Source organism: Schistocerca piceifrons, chromosome 6 (genome assembly GCF_021461385.2).
Source record: "Schistocerca piceifrons isolate TAMUIC-IGC-003096 chromosome 6, iqSchPice1.1, whole genome shotgun sequence".
Taxonomy (NCBI): domain Eukaryota; kingdom Metazoa; phylum Arthropoda; class Insecta; order Orthoptera; family Acrididae; genus Schistocerca; species Schistocerca piceifrons.
In genome coordinates, this window is record NC_060143.1 from 545,418,481 (window position 1) to 545,440,253 (window position 21,773).

The following is a 21,773-nucleotide window of genomic DNA, read 5'->3' on the forward strand; positions in this document are numbered from 1 at the left end:
TTAAGGCAAAATGACACAAATGGCCACTTGGGCAGCCTGAGGTGCTCAAGTGCAAAGTTTGCATATGGGGTGTGCTGCAATTAGTAGCAAAAACTGATTCAAATGTGTGATTACAGTCCACCACTGAATTCAATAACAAATAATGTCCTAATTGGTATAAATGTATTTGTAATGATAACATTTTTCATTAAGTGCCCATCTAAGTAGACACATAGCACACCCAAGACCCATCTTAACAAGAAATATTATACTACTTCAGCACATTACATGTTACAATTTACAGCAGACTCGTGCCAGTTACAGGTAATGTTCCATGTGTCATCCTTGCATTTGGAGGCCTACTGCTCGTCTCTGCTGCGAGTTATGAATTCTTCCAAACAAAAAACAAATCACTTCATAAATCTTGACAAGACTACACAATTTGGTGCTCCGTAATTCAACTGAAGTGCTGTGCACTCGCATTTGAGATGACCTAAGGCAGAAAAACCCCGAGGACTAAGTTCAAATGAGCTCTGAGACCAACCTTGATATCTATCTTGGACTATATAGTTGATTTAGAATTCATCTTATATCAGCAGAAAATCATATCTATGCCCCATCATGTGCACACAACACATCACGCCATTGTGCAAGTAAGGTAGGCCATGGATGGGATCTGAACATAAATAGAAGGGGAGTTAAGTGAATACATTTCAAAACATTTGTCATAAATAGGATACTATTTCATACTAAATCCAGTGGGCTCATAAACAAATATTTGAAATTACCTCATAAAAGGTTTGACTGTGGACCCATGTTTACTGAACTTCCTTGCATCTTTTGTCATATATTTTTACCCATGTCTGCTTTTGCTGTTAATTGTGATACAGCCTGTATATATAACAAAGTTATTACAATGTTTAAAAGAAAAATACATAATGAATCCTGTGTTGCTCACAGCTTGTAGTAAATATTTTCATCTGATGCCATTTCAGTGGTGGGTGTGTCAGTGTAAAACGGTGTTGTTACCAGTAATCAAACTAAAATCCACAGGTTTAACACTGCCATTCAGCTTTGGAGGGGTATTATTATATTTCTGCCATGAGACAATGATTAGATGTCCAAGGAACTGAGGGGGACGATGTCAAATGATACTTCACTTGTGTGGAAAAATATCCTTGAAGCAGCCCTGGATGTATGAACAAACCTTTCTGTCAGCACATTTTGGAAAGTTCAAAATTAATGAAATCAGTGTTATACTATTCTTGTCATTATCAGCAGAGCAACTTTGTATTAGTATCCTTCATGCCATTCATTTGTGACACCAGTTTTCCTTTAATAGATATGAGTGGATTTTTTGGAAGCCCTAAACAATATATTAGATCCACATACAATCAGGCTGCAAGCATATCCTTTTTTGAGCACTACTTGGCTGTGCGAACCATTAATACGTTTTCAAATTTTGATAATTACAAAGGAAGATACTGTGACAGAATACTTGTACTTTTATGATCATCAATAAACATAGCATATGGGAACATAAGGTAAATAACAACACTATGAGCTGAATAAATAGTATAATAATTTATATAATCAAACAGGCATAAATTGAAAGACATCAAATTTGTGTGAATTAATGGCAATGAACTATCATACAAATGAGGACTAATATGTTCTTTGAGGTGGTAGCAACATAAGCTGAAATACACTGGTAGAATACACGAGCTGAAATGGTTCCTTCGCTTCACATTAAGGTCTGGGAATTGACGATTGAATTTTCTAACAGACATATCAGTGGGAGAAAAACAATAACATACCCAACAATATCAGTCACCTCAAATATCTTAACTGAACTGTAATGATAAATTTATTTGAATGCTGTCAAATTTATAGCAACATGACTAGGTAATAAAATTTGATGTAATAACTCATGAAGTGTGACAATGGTGGGGGTATCTTCCTGCCTTTTTTCATTTGATGGGCTAGACATTCTTCATCATACAGGCAACCTACTCACACTGGTGAGGGTTGCTTAAGTTATATATTATGTTTATCAGAAAAGATAATCAGCATAACATACCAAGTTATAAACTGCAGCACACCCTCTATTTAGATGTCTGAAAGTAAGTTAAAAATTTCACTAATAAAAGTGTACATGTCAAACAACAACTATATGATGTGGGTGCAACAGTACATTTAGGTATTGTTTCAGTTTATAAATCAGAGAAACACTGCATGTCTGTTAGAAAATATTTACATTTTTCTTAAAAGAAACAAATAGATAATCCAGACCCATTACAATATATATGAATTACAAAACCATTTTCATTTTATACCTGAAAAATGTGAAATTAATCACCAAATAATATTGTCAACTGATTCATATTACATTAGATGCTTTTTGTATGGTGTACATATATTATAATATTTTGACATGACCAAGAATGTTAAACTGGAAGCCCATTATGGTTCCTATTAGGAACTTACATCTTGAGTCTTTTTATCCAGCAGACACTTTGATTCTACTCTTGCGAGTAAGCAAATCATGGGAACAAATACGTTTGCCTGACACTACTATTTAATTATTTATGACAATTTCATTTTGTACCTGCCACTATGGTTTTTTTTTTAAACAAAAACTCAATACTATTCCAAAGAACATGAGGTTTAATACTGTGTCAGAATTGTAGAATTCTAGCATACACTATCATACAGGAGGCACCTTTGTGAACAAATCGTATTATATATGCTGTTTACAACTCATTATATTGAATGAATACAACTGGTACAAATCAAGTGATGGCCAATGAAACATCTGTGCATGTTTATCATCTGTTTCACATTTTCTGCTTTTTAGTTCCATAAAACTATTACTGATGTATAGGAACCTCAGTTGCTTACTGTATCTGATATGGTTCTTTTTGTTTATGACACTATACATCTGTGTAACTGTATAGTACAGTCCAAAAAAATGAAGTTTGTGCCTGAAAGGTCAACACTGCATTTTCGAACTACTGGAGATGCAAATGCTCTTCAGGGTTCTCTTTTCTTATTCTTTCACATTCTTTCTACAGGAAAATAGTATAGCCAAGTACAGTTTATGCTTAATTCTATGATTTATTTGCCCAGAGTATGTTAGACACATTGTCTGACACTCTCTCTCTCTTAAGCACAACAAAGTACTATGCTCCCATTTTTAAAAGGCACATGCTTCATTTGATTATGCTGTAACTTTGTTTATTTTAGTACAAAATAAGTGAAACTGTTTTGAGTAGTGCATAACTTAGTGCTCTCCTGTTATGCATGTGGTTTGCCTGTTGCAGCTAAAGGAGAACGGAACAGCTTGCATATGCCTGTGTCTATCACCATTACGATATTCTTCTCCATCCTGCAGAGCAAAGAACAACTTTCTTACATAAAACAACTGTCTTATGAGACCAATATTGCTTGCTCCAGGATGAACTTTACAAAATTTACACATGCAATAATTGTCTTTCAGGAACACAATACCAGTGCACACAAAAATCATTAATCAGCAGAGTTTTGTTACACAATTTTGTCATGCGCAAATAAGAACAGTATCCAAAAGAATTACTATTTTTACCTTGCAAATGAAGTACCAAAACCGATGGTGTTAAGGTTTCAGTTAATAAAAACATCAGAGATAGTTGTCTTCCAAAAATAAATTGTCTACACACATCCTTTAAGCTTCCCAAACATCACAGACATCAAAATGAAAATCATAACAATGAGAAACAACATAACTTGCCAATTGCAGTCTGGACAGGACACTTTTTCCTGGTTTTTGTAATATAATTTGAACAGAACTCTCAACAATATGAGAAAGATTCTGTACTGGCTTTCTATTCAACTGGATGTTGGCTTTTAATGTTGTTTAGAACTGTCCACTTTTAATTTAGAGGCTCACTTTGTGCAGCAAACAGTTTCATCTCATTTGCTTTTCCGTAAGAAGTAAGTCACACTTTTAAAATTTGATTATCACTGATCATATTATTATCCACCACAGGTGCACTACAAATAATCTTAAGAGAAATAATGCAGAGAACTCAAGTGTGTTGATTAGTACTGCTAGGAAATAAAAATTCAAGAGTTTTGTGGAATAAAGTTGTAATTTCAGTTCTGACATTACTAGAAATGAGAATTCTGATTCATAGATTCTTTTATAAGTATAAGTCTGACAAATAGCAATTATAACATTACTTTTAGAGTGAGACCACACTGGCACTTACACAATCAATATCCTCTTTTGTGAACAGCAGAATTTTGGAAGATACATAGTCATAAATATTTATGTGTCCTTTTTGAAAAGACTGACAGTTCATCTCTATTCTACATAAATTTTCAATAACAAAATTGCTCCCATATAACTGAAGTTCTGGATAAATCTTCACAGAAGATTGCAACCAGCTTCTTGTTCTGATGCATCAATGTTTGTAAGGGTATTCGCTGAGATATTCCTTTAATGTTAATGGCAATGGGAGATGTGTGGGGCGTCGTCCATTTAGTACACGATTCACAGCCAGCCTGGCACAGTGCTGCAAACTTGGTGGGTGCCCTTGTCGATAGAGTGGACGAGTCAGTACAATTGGTGAATACATCTGGCCATGCGCGTCCACCCACACCTGCTCTTTGCCTCCTGTGAAACAAAAGAATATTAATTAATATTAGTGCCTTCCTCTGGTGTGCGCAAGTTAAATGCTATCAATATTTTGCTGCCTTACATTTGTCAACATTTTGTAAAGAATTCGACAGGTCAAATTTCCTTTACCATTCTAATTCATTTCCAGAAGTATTTGAAAATATTAGTTTTGGCATAAGTTCATAGCATTTTTGTTTTGAATGTTGGTATTCTGGTTGCTATGATTTTATTTATCAATTAGCATTATTTGTAGTTCACTGTTGTTATTCAAGTTTACATATTATCATTCTGTCATTTGTTCAGAGATAGTGAGTGGAGCTGTGGATACTAGAAAATGGAGTGCCTAATCGAGAAATTGGAACATTTCCAATATGTTCTGTTCGATTTCAGTAGAGAGTTGACAGCAGCAGAGGCAGCCAGAGACATCTGCACCATGTAAGGGGGTAATGCTATTGGACACAACATGGCAAGAGCATGGTTTTCTCATTTTAAGAAGCATCATTTTTTATGTTAGTGGCTCTCTATGCTCAGGAGCATCTTCAGAGTTTGATGAAGATCATTTAAACACATTAATCCACAATGATCCACGTCAGTGTACTAGAGAATTGGCAGTTGTGATGAACTATGTTCATTGTACCATCGTGCGACATTTGCATTCAGTGGGAAAGGTAAAAAATCAGACGTATGGGTACCAGGTGCTCTAAGACAATACCACAAAAATCAGCAGGTGACCATTTATGCATCTCTGCTTGCTCGTATCAGCTGGCTCATGAACAACATTGACCATTCCCATCCTGTATATTACTGGTGACAACAAATGCTGTCTTTATGCCAAGATATGGAAAAGAAATGAATTATTGAGCCCAAATGAAGCAACAACTCTCTTACAAAGACCTGCGTGCATCCACAATCTAGTGAACTACAAATTTCTTCCCCAAGGTGTAACCATCACTGTTGACATTGATTATCAAAAACTGAGACATCTTGCAAATGTAATCCAAGAACAATAACTAGGCAGACTGTATGAAGTGACGCTACTCCATGATAACACCCACCTGCATTTTGCAAGACAGAAAAAAACAAACACTACACAGGAGTTGGGTTGGGAAGTCATTCATCATGCACCTTATTCATCTGATCTTGCACCTTCTGATTTTCACCTTTCCCATTCTCAAACAATCTTCAAGGAACTTCCTTTCCAGATGAAAATGAGCTCTGAACATGACTCAACAAGTTCTTTGCCTGACTGATTTCTGCAGTTGAGGAATCGAAAAATTACACCACCATTGCCAACTATTGTAAACAGTGAAGGAGAATACATTATTGATGTCTCTGTTATGTGTAGCAGTTGTATTTATTAAACTTACGGAAAAACCTTATGAACTTATGCACCAACCAAATATTTCTAATTCTATTGACACTATTGTTTATTACAACTTTTTGATTAATATCTTTCTAGTTTTCTGTGAGGACTAAGAAAAATTTCTTGTTCTCAACAGCACACAGGGAAGATTTTTTTAAAGGTAAGAGTAGCTCTGCAGGTATAGGTACAGATATACTAGTTTACAACAGTATAGGCTTTTGCTGAAAATTGATAACCATATTTTTAATATCTTTGTATGGGAAAAAGAAAAATGCTTAAATCAAAGAATGTGTTGAGTTGCAGAGGGGCACAACAAAAAGACTGCAATACATTTGAGCTTTTGGCCTCAAGACCTTCTTCTAAAGCAGAAAACACACCCTCACATTCACACAAGCATAACTCATACACATGGGACCACTGTCTTTGGCCACTGTGGCAGGTGTATATGCAGTCTGGCCTCAGTACACAGAGACAGTGGTTATGTGTGTATTGTCTGCAACACAATGTCTCCTCTAAATGATGAGTAACAATCCTTTCCATATTACTGTCTTTATTTCATCCTGGATTTTCCATTGTTTTAAATCAATGGAAGAATAGCCATGTTATGTCACCGCCTCCCCTTGAACTGAGAAATTTCTCCACTTACATTTATGCGCAGACCTAGACTGTGATCTTGAAATCCAAGCTACAGTGCACTGTTACCAGAGTGTAAAAGTCCTGGTAAGTGGAGAAGACAAAATCCTAGGGCCAAGTTACGATCAGGACTCAGACCAGCTGATTTCTCATTGTACTTATAACCACAAGGCAAATATCCCTACACAATATGATAGTGTTGGCAATCTTGAATGTAAACCCCTTTCTTTTCGTAGAAGATCTTTACAATGATTGTCACAGAATGACAGCCCACTGTCACACAAATAGAATGTGCTCAAATCTTCCACATGGCACAGGGCCACATTTACAGCTTGCCATATTGCAATTACTTAAGAAAGGCAGGTTGTGCCTTAAAATTAATCACTAACAGTTACATAATAAGGAAGTGATACAAAGAGAGAACAAAAGAGTTGATGTACCAATAAATATGGTGACTTGGACAACTTGTATCCAATTTATTTCTTGAGAACCTGCAGTTTCTTCTCCACATACCTGCAGCACAATCTCGGTGCTGGGAGGAGGCCCGCCTCTGCGTCTCGGCAACGTAATGCTCGACCAATGCAACGACGCAGTTGAAGAGTGGCATGCTGGCAGTGAGTCGTGCCTCGGAATCGAGCCGAAACTGGCCTGCGACATAGTGCAGTCGGACTGATGTCGGGCCGCGCTCTGTTTGCACACTCAGCGAGAAGAGGAATCGAGCATCTGACGAGTCGCGTACTAGGAACGTCCCGGGCTCTGAGGCACGCAGCAGCTCTGCTGACTGCTGCCACGACAGACCCTCGTAGTACCAGCCTGAGGCACGCAGTGCTGCCTGTGTAGCAGCCAGGCGGACCAGGTCCACATCTGATGATGGCTGCTGAACCTGCAATAGTAGGCAATAATGAGTAAGGCGATATAATGTATCTCATCACAATTTGCAACTGTATTGCACATTCGTGTTTCATAGTCCATTTTACTGTTTGCAGCATAAAGATATAAATCTAAATTACTTTATGAAAGCTGTAATTTTTACTATTCTACCAATTTTAAGTATAGTTCCTTCTCAGTCACAACAAGTATGGTTGGTAGGTTGGCTGATAGGGGGACGGGGCCAAGCGAGGTCATTAGTCCCATCTGATCAGGGAAGGAAATTGGCCGTGCCTTGTCAAAGGAACCATCCTGGAATTTGCCTGAAGTGATTAGGGAAATCCGGCAAATCTAAATCAGGATGGCGAGATGCAGGTTTCAACCATCATCCTCCTGAATGCGAGTCCAATGTGCTAACCAGTGTACCACCTCATGCAGTCAAACATGTACAAAATCATATAAAGTCTATTATATTATTTCACATATATCAATTATATACATACAGGGAAATGGGCCAGGCCCAGCACTGAGATTGTGCTGCAGTTTTTTAAGAAGTTTTACAAACTCATTTGAGTAAGTGATTGTAGTGGTCGAAGAGTGAAACTGATTAAATGACAGATGTTCGTTATTTGGTATGACACCTATGAAATTATAGATATGATACCAATGTGTGTGTGTGTGTGTGTGTGTGTGTGTGTGTGTGTGTGTGTGTGTGTGTGTGTGTGGTGGGTGGGTAGCAGGTGCGCGCGCACAAGCGCCGATCATCTGTATTTGTGCATATCGCTATCCCACGACTTTTTTCACCTCAGTGTATTCCCTTTTTTACAAGCGTTACAAAAAAATCCACTTCACATTATTATATACTGTGGGCATTATGACTTACAAGGGGGCCTTAAAGACTGCTGTGCCCTCTTTCATTTCCTTCATACTCAGAGGATTTAAAGCACAATGCCTGGGCATCAGTTTCTGAATGGAGTATTGCGCATTTCTCATAAAACTTGAAAAAATTGCCTTTGAAGATTAGGCGATTTCCAAGCAGTGATAGGTATAAGACATTTCTAATTACTAGGTGTATTAAAATAAATTAAAAGCTGATACAGATTTGCATAATGCATTATGGTTACATGACGAAATACTCAATTATATTTTTCTAATAAAAATTATGTCATTTGTTTTTAATTAGCAATCAATAAACATGTGAGTAATCATACTAAATTAAAATTTTTGAAAAATGCTGCGAAATTTCAAATAGAAAATAAAATCTGGAGAGATTCAATACACAGGGCGATTCAGTTGCCACTACCTATGGGTTTTATGCTGTACACTATGCCTTCAAAAACCAAAATTTTCATATTCTCTTGTTTGAAGGTGACTTTTGCACATTTTTCTTGAATAATTCGAAAACTACAGCCTCTGGCGAAAACATAGCCCAGTAAAAAATACAAATGCATTAAATTTCCTTCAAAAAGGTTCTATTCATTTTTTCAGTAGGAGTAATAGTTTGCATGTAATGAGCGAAAGAATACAAAAATCTCACAAGTGGTTTCTGGAGGCGTTGCGGGTTGCATAAAATGAAGTAATTTTTATTAGAAAGTTATGATTCAATATTTATTAATGAACATTCTGATTTGGTAAGAAATTACAGAATTTTATTAAAGGAAAACGAAAGGTTGACAGCAAAGAGATAAGAGATCTCAACCAGTGACGTTACCGCAAACCTTTTTTTTTTTTCCGCCCCATCTGCTCGGGACGGACGTCGTAAGACATCCATTTAAGTTCGTTGTTGATCTGTTAACTCTGTTTTTTTATTACAGAGGGCACGTTACCCTCTGACCGAACACGCTGAGCTACCGTGCCGGCAAACTAAACACTGACCTACAGGCTGCTGTGTATGTAACTTCGAACAGTTTTGTACTTACAAGGGAACCTCCCCATCGCACCCCCCTCAGATTTAGATATAAGTTGGCACAGTGGATAGGCCTTGAAAAACTGAACACAGATCAATCGAGAAAACAGGAAGAAATTGTGTGCAACTATGAAAAAATAAGCAAAATATACAAACTGGGTAGTCCATGCGCAAGATAGGCAACATCAAGGAGAGTGTTGGCTCAGGAGCACCTTGGTTCCGTGGTTAGCGTGAGCAGCTGCGAAACGAGAGGTCATTGATTCAAGTCTTCCCCCGAGTGAAAAGCTTAATTTTTTATTTTCTGACAATTATTATCTGTCCGTCCGTCCGTCCGATGCGAGGTAACTGCGCCGTAGTATAGGGACGCTACACCTAAACACCTTTTGGGAGTGATTATCACATCCACAAGAAAACCTAAATCGGGCAAGGTAGAAGAATCTTTTTACCCATTCGTCAAGTGTACAAGTTAGGTGGGTCGACAACATATTCCTGTCATGTGACGCACATGCCGTCAGCGGTGTCGTATAGAATATATTAGACGGTGTTTTCCTGTGGAGGAATTGGTTGACCTATGATCTTGCGATCAAATGTTTTCGGTTCCCATTGGAGAGGCACGTCCTTTCATCTACTAATTGCACGGTTTACAGTGAACAGAGACGCCAATGAACGAGAGGACAGAGCATAACTTTGCGAAAATAAAGAAAGTAAACTTTTCACTTGAGGGAAGACTTGAACCAAGGACCTCTCGTTCCGCAGCTGCTCACGCTTACCACGAGACGACGGCGCTCCAGACGTTCCTTGATGTTGCCTATCTTGCGCGTGGATTACTCAGTTTGTATATCTTGCTTATTTTTTTCATAGCTCCACACTTTTTCCTGTTTTCTCGATTGATCTGTGTTCAGTTTTTCAAGGCCTATCCACTGTGCCAACTTATAACCAAATCTGAGGGGGGTGCGATGGGGAGGTTCCCTTGTTAGTAGTGCTTGGAAAAACTTGATCTTCTGAGGGAAATTTTTTTCAAGCTTTGTGAAAATTGCGTCCTACTGTTTTAGAAAACTGATTTCTAGTCACCGAGCTTCAAACTCTACAAGTGCGAAGAAAATCGAACATCTAAAGTTCTCTCGTTGATTAGATATCTGTATAAGCCGCCTCTTGTTTGGCCACGTAAGGCTGAGTCGATTACAGAAAAAGTGGGGTATCCCCGATGTTATTCAATCTGTATATTGAGCAAAGCAATAAAGGAAACAAAAGAAAAGTTCGGAGTAGGTATTAAAATCCATGGAGAAGAAATAAAAACTTTGAGGTTCGCCGATGACATTGTAATTCTGTCAGAGACAGCAAAGGACTTGGAAGAGCAGTTGAACGGAATGGACAGTGTCTTGAAAGGAGGGTATAAGATGAACATCAACAAAAGCAAAACGAGGATAATGGAATGTAGTCGAATTAAGTCGGGTGATGCTGAGGGAATTAGATTAGGAAATGAGACACTTAAAGTAGTTAAAGGAGTTTTGCTATTTGGGGGGCAAAATAACTGATGATGGTCGAAATAGAGAGGATATGAAATGTAGACTGGCAATGGCAAGGAAAACGTTTCTGAAGAAGAAAAATTTGTTAACATCGAGTATAGATTTAAGTGTGAGGAATTCGTTTCTGAAAGTATTTGTATGGAGTGTAGCCATGTATGGAGGTGAAACATGGACGATAAATAGTTTGGACAAGAAGAGAATAGAAGCTTTCGAAATGTGGTGCTACAGAAGAATGCTGAGGATTAGATGGGTAGACCACATAACTAATGAGGAGGTATTGAATAGGATTGGGGAGAAGAGGAACTTGTGGCACAACTTGACTAGAAGAAGGGATCGGTTGGTAGGGGATGTTCTGAGGCATCAAGGGATCACCAATTTAGTAGTGGAGGGCAGCGTGGATGGTAAAAATTGTAGAGGGAGAGCAAGAGGTGAATACACTAAGCAGATTCAGAAGGATGTAGGCTGCAGTAGGTGCTGGGAGATGAAGAAGCTTGCACAGGATAGAGTAGCATGGAGAGCAGCATCAAACCAGTCTCAGGACTGAAGACCACAACAACAACAACATGTGAGAAATGGCGTATTGACTAGTATACTCGTAGGTGTAACTTACCGTGGAGGGTCGCGGCGCCGCGGGCAGGGCGGTGGCAGCCGGCGGCGCGGGGGCGGGCGGCAGCACGGGTGCGGCGGCTGCGACCACCACGGGGATGGGCGGCGCCCAGGGCAGCGGCGTCCACGCGAACGTCAGCGGCACCGACGGCGACGGCTGCGGGGAGCAGGAGGGCGAGGACGACGAGTCCTTGGAGGCGGCGGCGGCGGCCGGGGGCGGCGCCGCGGGGGCGGGCTGCAGGAAGACGGCCGGGGGCGCCACCGACACGAGCCCGCCCCCGGCCATGGCTGCGAGCGCGCGCGACTGCTGGTGCTGGCACAGCGGCGCCGGCGGCAGCTCCAGCAGCTGCTGGCAGTTGGGGCAGCTCGTCAGCATCGCGCCATTCCAGCGCGGCCGCACCTGCACACACCACACAGCGCACCCTCAGCATCCGGCAGGCGGAGCTTAATGCTACTTTTACTCTAGTAACACGACACATCATCTCGAGTCCCAACGCATTGCGGCACTAAAGCCGCCCATTCACAGGCCGACACATGCCGCCCCCCCCCCCCCCCACACACACACACGCTCGAGCATGTAATGGTACTTGAATTACGTAACCATTACGGCACCTCACCTCAACCTCTCGATACCAGCAATATTTTACTGTGAAACTTGCTGGCCGATTAAAACTGTGTGCCCGACCGAGACTCGAACTCGGGACCTTTGCCTTCCGCGGGCACGTGCTCTACCAACTGAGCTACCCAAGCACGACCCACGCCCGGTACTCACAGCTTCACTTCTGCCAGTACCTCGTCTCCTACCTTCCAAACTTTACAGAAGCTCTCCTGCGAACCTTGCAGAACTAGCACTCCTGGAAGAAAAGATATTGCGGAGACATGGCTTAGCCACAGCCTCGGGGATGTTTCTAGAATGAGATTGTCACTCTGCAGCCGTGTGTGTACTGATATATTCTCCCGAGTTCGAGTCTCGGTCGGGCACACAGTTTTAATCTGTCAGCAAGTTTCATATCAGTGCACATTCCACTGCAGAGTGAAAATCTCATTCTGGCATATTTTACTGTGTTTCTGTACAACAGTTAACATATTTCTGTGACAATATTCAGATTTGATTTCATTAATGTAGAGGTACTCATATACATCGGTATGTTTATATTGCACTGATATTATTTTTAAGTGAATTCTTTCTTTTGTCACTATGATCTTTGACGTACTTGTAACTCTTGATTTTGGGCGCGTAAGCGGTTATTAGAGAGTCAAGACTCGGTCGTCATGTTGAAAAGACGCAAATTGTAGTCAGTTTATGAAATGTGGCTCTGAGCACTGTGGGACTTAACTTCTGAGCTCATCAGTCCCCTAGAACTTAGAACTACTTAAACCTAACTAACCTAAGGACATCACACACATCCATGCTCGAGGCAGGATTCGAACCTGCGACCGTAGCGGTCGCGTGGTTCCAGACTGTAGCGCCTAGAACCGCTCGGCCACCACGGCCGACTTTATGAAATGTGAACTTTAACAGTGAGGAAGATATTTTCAAGTATGTTTTATATTGTGAAGTGATGTTTTGTGAGTTGCGTGATATTGCAACAAAAGTAACAAAAAAGAAGTGTAACTTAAATTCGGAGTGATGATTACTTTTTTACATCACCATTGTGATAACTTGCAAAAGTTTAATCTTCAAGAATGGTTTATGAAACACATCTATAAAACTTTTGAATATCGCTGAATAACACCTAGGCCTCTTTGCATCCGAGCTCGGAATCATCACTACCTAGATTTTCGACGATTGAGCCACGAGTTCACAACGAGACCAGCGTGGGAAACGAAAAGATGAGTGCCTAGTTTATCCATTATTTCATGAAACGACTTTATTAACTGTGCTCTAATGACACCAGCCACATAATATAAGTTTGATGTTGCCCGAAAATGCAGTATTTAGCAGCGTGAGCAACACAATATTTAGCAGCGTGAGCAACACTACAAATCGTGATTAATTTTTGACCTTTGTTGTGGTAGGGTTGTTAGAAGCAGAAGGGAAAAGGACGGAGTGTAACGGGGCTGGCAGATAGCGATGCCCGGTGGAGTCGACGCACCTGGACCGCCGACTCGGCCACTCAAAAATCACCCACATGGACTCGGCCACTCAAAAATCACCCACATGAAGGTGAAATTCTGGAAATTTGGTGGCAAGTTCCTATGGGACTAAACTGCTGAGATCATCGGTCCCAGGCTTACACACTACTTGATCTAACTTAAACTAACTTACGCTAAGGGCAACACACACACACCCATGCCCCAGGGAGAACCCGACCCTCCGACGGGGGGTAGACGCGCGAACCGTAGCAAGGCGCCTTTGGCCGATAGGCTATGAACACGAACGTGTCGGGCAGGCAAGCCGCTCTTCTAGGAGACGGAGCGGGAGAGGTGTGGGGGGGGGGGGGGGGGGGCACACGGGGATTGGTGGAATGGTCAGCGTGTGAATTGTCGTTTTAAGACGTGATTTTTAGGGACTACACTGATATTTCAATGCGTCATATCTGTTTTTCTCACCTTCATTTGGTCACAAAACGTTCGTCTTCTGCACAGGCGAATCAAATCTGCACTTACAGTGCAGAATAATGACCGTGTTTAGATTTCGTAAAGGGACCGAAAATGTCAACAGCATCTAATTCTGCACGTTTAACGAAAATGATCGGAAATAGTGTTGTTCTGTGCGTGGCGGCGAGTGATTTTGTCTTTTGGTACAGTTCAAATTAAACTCCAGCAGATGTAGCGCGTAAAAACGTGTCGTCCTTGAAAATCTCACAAGAGGACGCCCCTACTCGTCACAGCCGATTTCGCCCACATTTATGGTATTGCAGTGCTCGGTAGCTCCAGATGGCCGAGCGTTTAGAACAAATTGGTTCCAAGGTTGCACTTGGCGCAGCGGGCAGAGCGCATGGTTAGTCCGAGTCTCTCTGCGAGTTTTTATTTTTATGTTCAATTTTAGCATTAATTACACAGCAAACAAACCGAAATATTGCCCAGTGTATTAAATTTATTTATATCTTCATCAAAGGAATGTAAAAGAAAAGCAAAAGAAAATTCCGGATTGCAAATAATTTCCTAGAAGGAAGTGTAGTTACAGCGTCCACGAGGACTCTGCACATAGCTTTCCCGGAAGTGAATGTAATTAAAGCGCACAGGACTTAATACTCCGCTAGTTTCATTTTGACCTCCGAGCAGCCCTCCAAGTCTGCACACCCTCCCTGTTGTTACGATGAATGTTGTCCCACCATATATAGCTCATCAACCGTAAAGTAATAAAAGAATCTAATTTTACGTACGAAGCTTTCGTGTACGCCTCACATACCTTCCTGGAAATTTATTTTTGATCCGAAATTCACCTATGCCTTACCTTCCCACGCCTTTTATGAAAATACTAATAAATACAATACATTGAGTATTATTTCGGTTTATTTGCAGTATAAATAATGTAAAACCTGAAAATAAATAAAATTTGGTTTCCGCGTAGGGAACCGACGTCACGACGCGCGGATTATCGTTCTGTACTCTTCGGCTGCGCAACGCAACACAACACAAATAGCTCAAGCCTTACACCGAAACTGCTATTTCTCCTAAACTCTTGGCCATGTGGAGTTCCCAATTCCTTCGCTTTCATTTCTGGCCAGTCCCTGCATATACAAAAAATGTGGACGAAATCGGCGGCGGTCCCCTTGTTAGTTGTATTCGAAAACACGCGAGTCACAGAGAACATTGTTACTAATGATGGCGTATTGCTAGCAGTGCTATGCACAGACTTAATTGATAATGCATATTTATAGTCTTCAAACTACATGCATCGAATTTCAACGACTCTCCTAAGTGCCAGTACCATTACCCAGTAACAGATCGGTTCTCTCAACCTCGATCTTTTCATCTGATGTGAATCTCTAACCTTTTAGCCCTTCAGTCCTGTGGACTTGCGGCTAAAATGTAATCGCTTGATTTCTTGGGCCATGTCTAGCGGAACATACATTTTCCATAGTGTTCCACTTCACAATGGCCAAATGCAAAAAAAGCAATTGGCGACTTTATAAACAAATAATTTTGACAGTCGACACCGACAATGGTGTACATATTTAAAAAGAAAAATTCGCTGCATGTGCCCCGCTCTTTGGGAATTATCTGTGAGTCCAAGAACTAGTACCCATAGGTCTCTCTTTTAAAATGAAACGAAACGATCTATGGCATTGTTGTACGGGGCCCCATGCGGGGAAGTTCGGCCGCGGTATTGCAAGTCCTTTGACACCACTTCGGCGACTTGCGAGTCAATGATGATGAAGAACACACAACACCCAGTCATCACGAGACAGAGAAAATCCCTGACCCCGCCGAGAATCGAACCCAGGACCCCGTGTGCGGGAAGCGAGAACGCTACCGCAAGACCACGAACTGCAAACATCTGATGGAACCGTTTTGACTAGGGCCCTTCGACGATCCGTGACGCACCGTGAGAACAAGTCTAAATTATTTTGAACAATGTTCACTCAAATGACTTTATCGTAGATTGATGCAGTTTCAGACGAGCGGAAAGCTTCGGCATTTTCGTGTGAAATATAGTGGACATCTTTGCAGTATCAGCGAGTCTGCAAACTTTCACTCGGTGATCATTGAGTACGGCACTGTCAATCTGTGTCACAATTTTGTTGGTTGTACAGGTTTTCGATGTCGTCAGCGCTTGTATTCTACGGACGTGTTACCACTCTTAATTTGATCAGCCGAAGTTTTAGCCATTGAAACCAAAAGGGAAGGCCAGTTTCATAAATTAAATTCTTTGTACTGGTTGAGAACAAACGTTAAAAACTAAGTTCGTGACTCCCTGTTTTGCAGTAATCGTAACATATGCTAATTTGCAAGATCGATGTAAATTGCGCGTTAGGACAAGAATATTGACCTCACTGGACGGGAATAATGTTCGTCATGGAAATAATTCCATTACGATCCGTGCAGTAACCTTGACGATCGCTGCCATTGGGGAGAATGGTATGCCCGGTTGAGGTTTCGCGTAGGTTCGATAACGCAATCACAGTACGGTCAGATTATTGCATTAGCTGACTTCTCAATGCAGCCGAGGAGGAAATTTAAAAGGACATTAATCACAGATGAGTAACCTCGCCCCAACAAAGGTTAGTTTCTAAGCAACTGGAGACGGTTAACGTTGGTAACTGCTTCGCGTTTTAACAGCTTCTATAATCTCACAGTCCCTGTCGGCTGCAGTGACATGCGAAGGACTTATCGCGAGTATGTCAATAAAGTACGTTTAATGTAATGTAGAAACAAAGCATACACTTTATGGGATAGAAGGTAGCATGATCAAGGAAAAAACTCTTCGTATTTGCTCACTCACCGCATCAAAAGCTCTCTAAAATAACAGTGGTACGTTGTATAGTTGCTACAGCATCCTTGGGCGGAAGTCACGAGATGATCAGATCTTTCGCGTATTTTTTATTTTAATTAATCACCTAAAAACAAAAGAGACTGAGATTACCTGCTCGCGAAATTTTACAGAATACGTTTCAGATGAATGGTATCTACATGTTTCATCATTCCATATAAACATTTCATTTTATTTCATCATGTACTCTTGGCTTATCAACGACGTGATTCATTGAAACCGTATCGACCTCAGAACTGACTTAGACTGATACACCTAGCATGGGATATGAGGCGTATGTAGCCTTATCCCCAACAATGGGTGAAAGTGTCGCGTCTGCTTAACTTATACGCCAATGCCGAGGAAGGCAGGCACGGTAGTTCATCACTAAACAATATCTGCCGACTGAATGGCGTAGCCGCCCCGCTACCAGACTGACACCCGAGAAATACAGGAGGGGGGAAAGAGGGGGCGGATGGAGGAGAGAAGTCACTTTCACTGCGTCTGTATTGCCTAGTTAGTTCCGCCGTATTAATGTAGAAAGCTAGGGGTAACCACACGCACTAACTGCCGAGATCATGAACGTTGCTCTGTGAACGCAGTAGTGCATACAACACTAGACATATATGAAATCACAAATGATCCCTGTAAAACAAAGAACTCAAATTGTACGTGAACAACATCGGCGCCTTAATTCTATTGAACAAAAATAGCCTTGCATATGTATAATGTAGAATTCTCGATTTATAACAGAAGCCGTAAATGTTCTTTCCTCCCTCATCCCCTGGGCACTCACTAGCAAGTAAATGACATTCAAAAGCGGCATGTAAAAAATATAGTACGCAATATTGATAGTGAGGTGAGTTAAATAAGTCGCCTTTCAAGTACTTCGTTTCCAAAGAACTTGCTTCCCAATGCTATAGTAAACTATAAAACGAACTGTTTTCTATCTCTTATCTCAACAAGAAAATTTTTAACTGTACGGCAAACGCAGCAACAATGACCAGAACTATCAACAACAGAAACGAGATTTGCACAGCGCCACAGACGTACAATTTCTGAGCGCTTTAGGTGTAAAGGAATTTCTGGCGGTCAGAAAATGTTTTGGAATGGTGATAAAGACAACAGTGATGCCACAAACAGTGACATACAAGAATAAGACAAAATGAAGATCCACTTCTGGGCTGATGCCGATACAACTGGCAACTGAGAATCGAGAATAATCCTCATTTCCGCCGGAGTTCTGCATACCCAGAAATGATATTCACTAATGCAGCTGTCGTACGGTAGTGAAGCTGAGTGAGAAAAGGGAGTTGTTCAACGATAAGTGGAAGCAGCTTTTGGAGTGCTTTCCTTTCGCAGCTGCGAGGTCTGTCTGCATTCCTCACCGGTCAGAAGCATCGTGAGGTACGGAACGTAAGGCCAATTACCAGCATTAGCATGACATGGGCTCTGACGAGAGACATGCTAGCCCAGAGACCTGTATTAAAAGAGACACGACGGCGTAGATATCGTCGGCAACGGTGTAAACTTCCGCTACTATTTCTGAGATCTAGAAACCAGCGCTACCGAGAACACTACCTCGCGAGAACTGTATGTCGCAACTTCTTACCAAGAATATAGCTTCCCGCTGCCACTACCGCGAAGAACGCTTCTAACAGGAAACACGGCTGACATAAAGAAATAAGCATAAAACACTGCAATGAAACCAGCAATGCTTAATCTCTACACAGTTGCTATCATCTTGTATCTTAAGAATATACGCTACGAAACGGCAATGAAAATTGTCAGAAGCTTTGCCGACGTATGTGAAAGGAGTGAGTTCTCGTACTCGCTAAGCCAACGCAGAAATCTCTGCAGCAGAGGTGCACTACTCACAAATGGGTAAAGTGCCATCGCGAATGCAGCACTGGACGGTAGCGGTGATCGCCGAAGACGACGAGAAAAGTAGCTTGTTAATCAGAACATCCTGCGCCACTTTCACTGTACAATTGCTTCGGTTGTTCGACACAGAGAGAAGACTAGTGGAACGAAAAGCAGCACACGTCAGGAATTGGTAACTTCTGTAGCATCACAATCACAACGCCGAACCGAAGTTCGGCGCTACACTGCACTGGCACATCGCTAGGACACACTGCTGAGATGATCCGTGCGACAGATGAGCACAGTCGTGGACAAGATAGTTCCCGTTTTCATTGAAGTTTGTGGTGAGAAATAATAGCACGTCATATCCGACGTTGATTGCGTACCACTTCAGATGTTCCGAGTGGGCTGCAGTCGAGGAAGGACCGTGGCGGCACGAAGCGACAAGTGAAAGCGCACGCAGACATGGCGGCGGCGAGCGATCGGCGGGCGCCTGTTGCTTGCTGCTAGCTCCACGCCGTTGCTTGCGTTGCCCGCGACGCGACGAGTACGACTGAGCGAGTGCTACTCGCGCTGCGCTCGGGAAGGCTGGCCGAGCCGCGTGTGCCGACTGGCGGCTGGCGTGGTGGGGGAGTACGGCGAAGCGCCGTGCGCCGGGGAGGGGTTGGGGAGGGGAGAGGGGCGGGGAGGGGCGGCACAACATGCCACGGCTTTCCCCCACCGCGGCGCAAGGAGCCGGGCTTCCACAAAAAGCTATTATTGTTATTTCCGAGAAGGCCGCGCCGAGGCAACGCCAGCCAGCGAGCTAGCGAGTGAACGAACAGGCGAATGGCGGCCTGGCGCCGCTTCTGGGTCATGCGTAATAGCTGCCGCCTCTATTCTGGTCGTCAGTCAAACGTTTTAGGGCGCGACGGCACCAAAACTGCGCATCACGAGAGACATGTTCTGAGTTTATCATCGCTCCGTGTGAAGTTATTAGAGACGGGAACATATGACATAAGTATTTATGCAACCATCATGAAGTCATGTGAAAGTATAAATCATAAAATAATTGTACTCCGATAGGAATACGTTAAAACTGTAAATAATATGAATTTCCATTTCATTCTTTGTGTGAAATACTTTGTCTTTAAAACCAAAGAAATACATACTTTGCCAGAGACTCTACAAACGAGCCAAGATTACTTAAACGACTAAAATCTATGGAACCTTTTCTCAAAACAAATGAAAAAGCTATCCTCAACTATTCTCGCCATATTAAGGAGATCTGTTGTCCAGCTGCCTTAGTATAAGCATGCATGCTCCATGTACTCTCTGTCTGATTTAAATAAACCAAAGAAATACATACTTGGCCAGAGACTCTACAAACGAGCCAAGATTACTTAAACGACTAGAACCTATGGAACCTTTTCTAAAAACAAATGAAAAAGCTATCCTCAACTATTCTCGCCATATTAAGGAGATCTGTTGTCCAACTGCCTTAACATAAGCATGCATGTTCCATGTACTCTCTGTCTGGTTTAAATAGAGCGTATTATTGTAACAGTATATGTGTGACTTCTTTAGCAGTATTGGGCCTCATAAACTCAATGTTTATAACCGTAATTTTGTTGGCGACGAGTTGTTCGAATGTATAACGAAAGAACGCTTCTCGTATTCTTTCGTTATTTATATTGTACCGCTAAGACCGAGTTGCCGATCATTTCTCTTCAGATCCTCGCGTATATGTTTACATAAAAGTTTTTCTCCATTTGATAGGAGAATTATAACAATGGCCTCGCCAATCGATTCACTGGTTTGATGTAACGTACGTCACCAAAACCAACTGGTGGCCACCGAAAATAAGCATATTGTATTTTTGCCGTGACTTACAGGGAAAATTTTCATCAAAAAAATATCGCAGGCGTATTTCCGTTGTAAATTTAAGATGGAAGCTCTTCAAACACTAGCTTCCTCAAGCGTGCTCAAATTCGGCGCATCTCTGGAAAATTCTGATTCTGTGGCTTCGCAAACAAAAGGAAGAACACATTTCCATTTCCGGCACTTTTAACTCTTGATGTTAAGGGCGGTGATTGTTGTCGTAATCTCGAGAATTAGAACTCAACGGATGAGGCACGAAAACAGACGTGATTAGGTTCATTCGTGTCGCCGAGAAAGACTCCCGAGTTATAAACCGTTGGGGAATCAGACCGGCAAGGGCCTTCTACTAAAGTGAAACTACGGGAAACTAAATCTGGAAGGGTGGGCTAAGGACGTTTCGAAACAGTCCACATCGATCGGACGACCATATCAGTGTTCTGTTGAGATTTGCGTTTCTGTATTGCGAAATCAAGATCATACGTCCAAGTTATTGGTGTTCCAGCAGTATGGCCCACAAAACATTGCCGTGGTTACAAGAATTCTGACGAGTTATATCTCAGATGTTATCAAGACGAAAATCTCAAGCGTGCTCTTCGCATGTTCCATCGAGACAGCAGTTTCAACGTAGGCCCTAGTGTTGTTTCTTTTTTTTTTTTTTTTTTTTTTTTTTTTTTTTTTTTTTTTTTTTTTACGGCGAGAGTCGATATTTTGAATCGCGATTTCGAACGGAGTGTGGGTTTTAAATATGTTGTTAATATGCATATCCTCCAGAGTGAAAGAAAATAATTACCACGTCAATATGCGATGTATGTCACGAATATAACACGATATAAGTAACTGTGTCTCGTGAGCGTAAGTAAAAATCAGAATATGCTAAGCATAATCAAGTGTATGTTTTCGGTTGTATCGTCGATTAGTAAAGTTTTCAATAATAACGGTATAGTTATATAATTCTTCCCGTGATAAACTTGTCAGAGGCTTACTAATAGTTAAAGTACGAGAAATGAAGCCGCGAAAATGAATTTTAAGTCTTCCTCACTGAAAACAAACATCGCCTCTGTTTTTCACCATGTTTTTCAGATAAATAGTTC

At 41.5% G+C, this 21,773-nt stretch overlaps 1 protein-coding gene across 1 annotated transcript; it reads right to left on the reverse strand.

The window, feature by feature from the left end:
- Positions 1–1,542: 1,542 nt before the first annotated feature.
- On the reverse strand, positions 1,543–19,417 carry LOC124803454 (cytokine-inducible SH2-containing protein-like). Its single transcript, XM_047264642.1, has 4 exons — positions 19,209–19,417; positions 11,545–11,940; positions 7,149–7,518; positions 1,543–4,636 (listed from the first exon to the last, which is right to left on the reverse strand). Exons 1-4 carry the CDS (start codon positions 19,287–19,289, stop codon positions 4,425–4,427), a joined length of 1,059 nt encoding a protein of 352 aa, XP_047120598.1. The 5' UTR covers positions 19,290–19,417; the 3' UTR covers positions 1,543–4,424.
- Positions 19,418–21,773: the final 2,356 nt, after the last annotated feature.

Bases quoted from the DNA above. Each gene is read 5' to 3' on its own strand.
- LOC124803454 (XM_047264642.1), bottom strand. From the start codon at position 19,289: ATGTCTGCGTGCGCTTTCACTTGTCGCTTCGTGCCGCCACGGTCCTTC. The intron at 11,941-19,208 runs GTACGCAATCAA...TGGTGTGTGCAG, and splicing joins CACTCGGAACATCTGAAGTG to GTGCGGCCGCGCTGGAATGG. The intron at 7,519-11,544 runs GTAAGTTACACC...CTACTATTGCAG, and splicing joins CGGCGCCGCGACCCTCCACG to GTTCAGCAGCCATCATCAGA.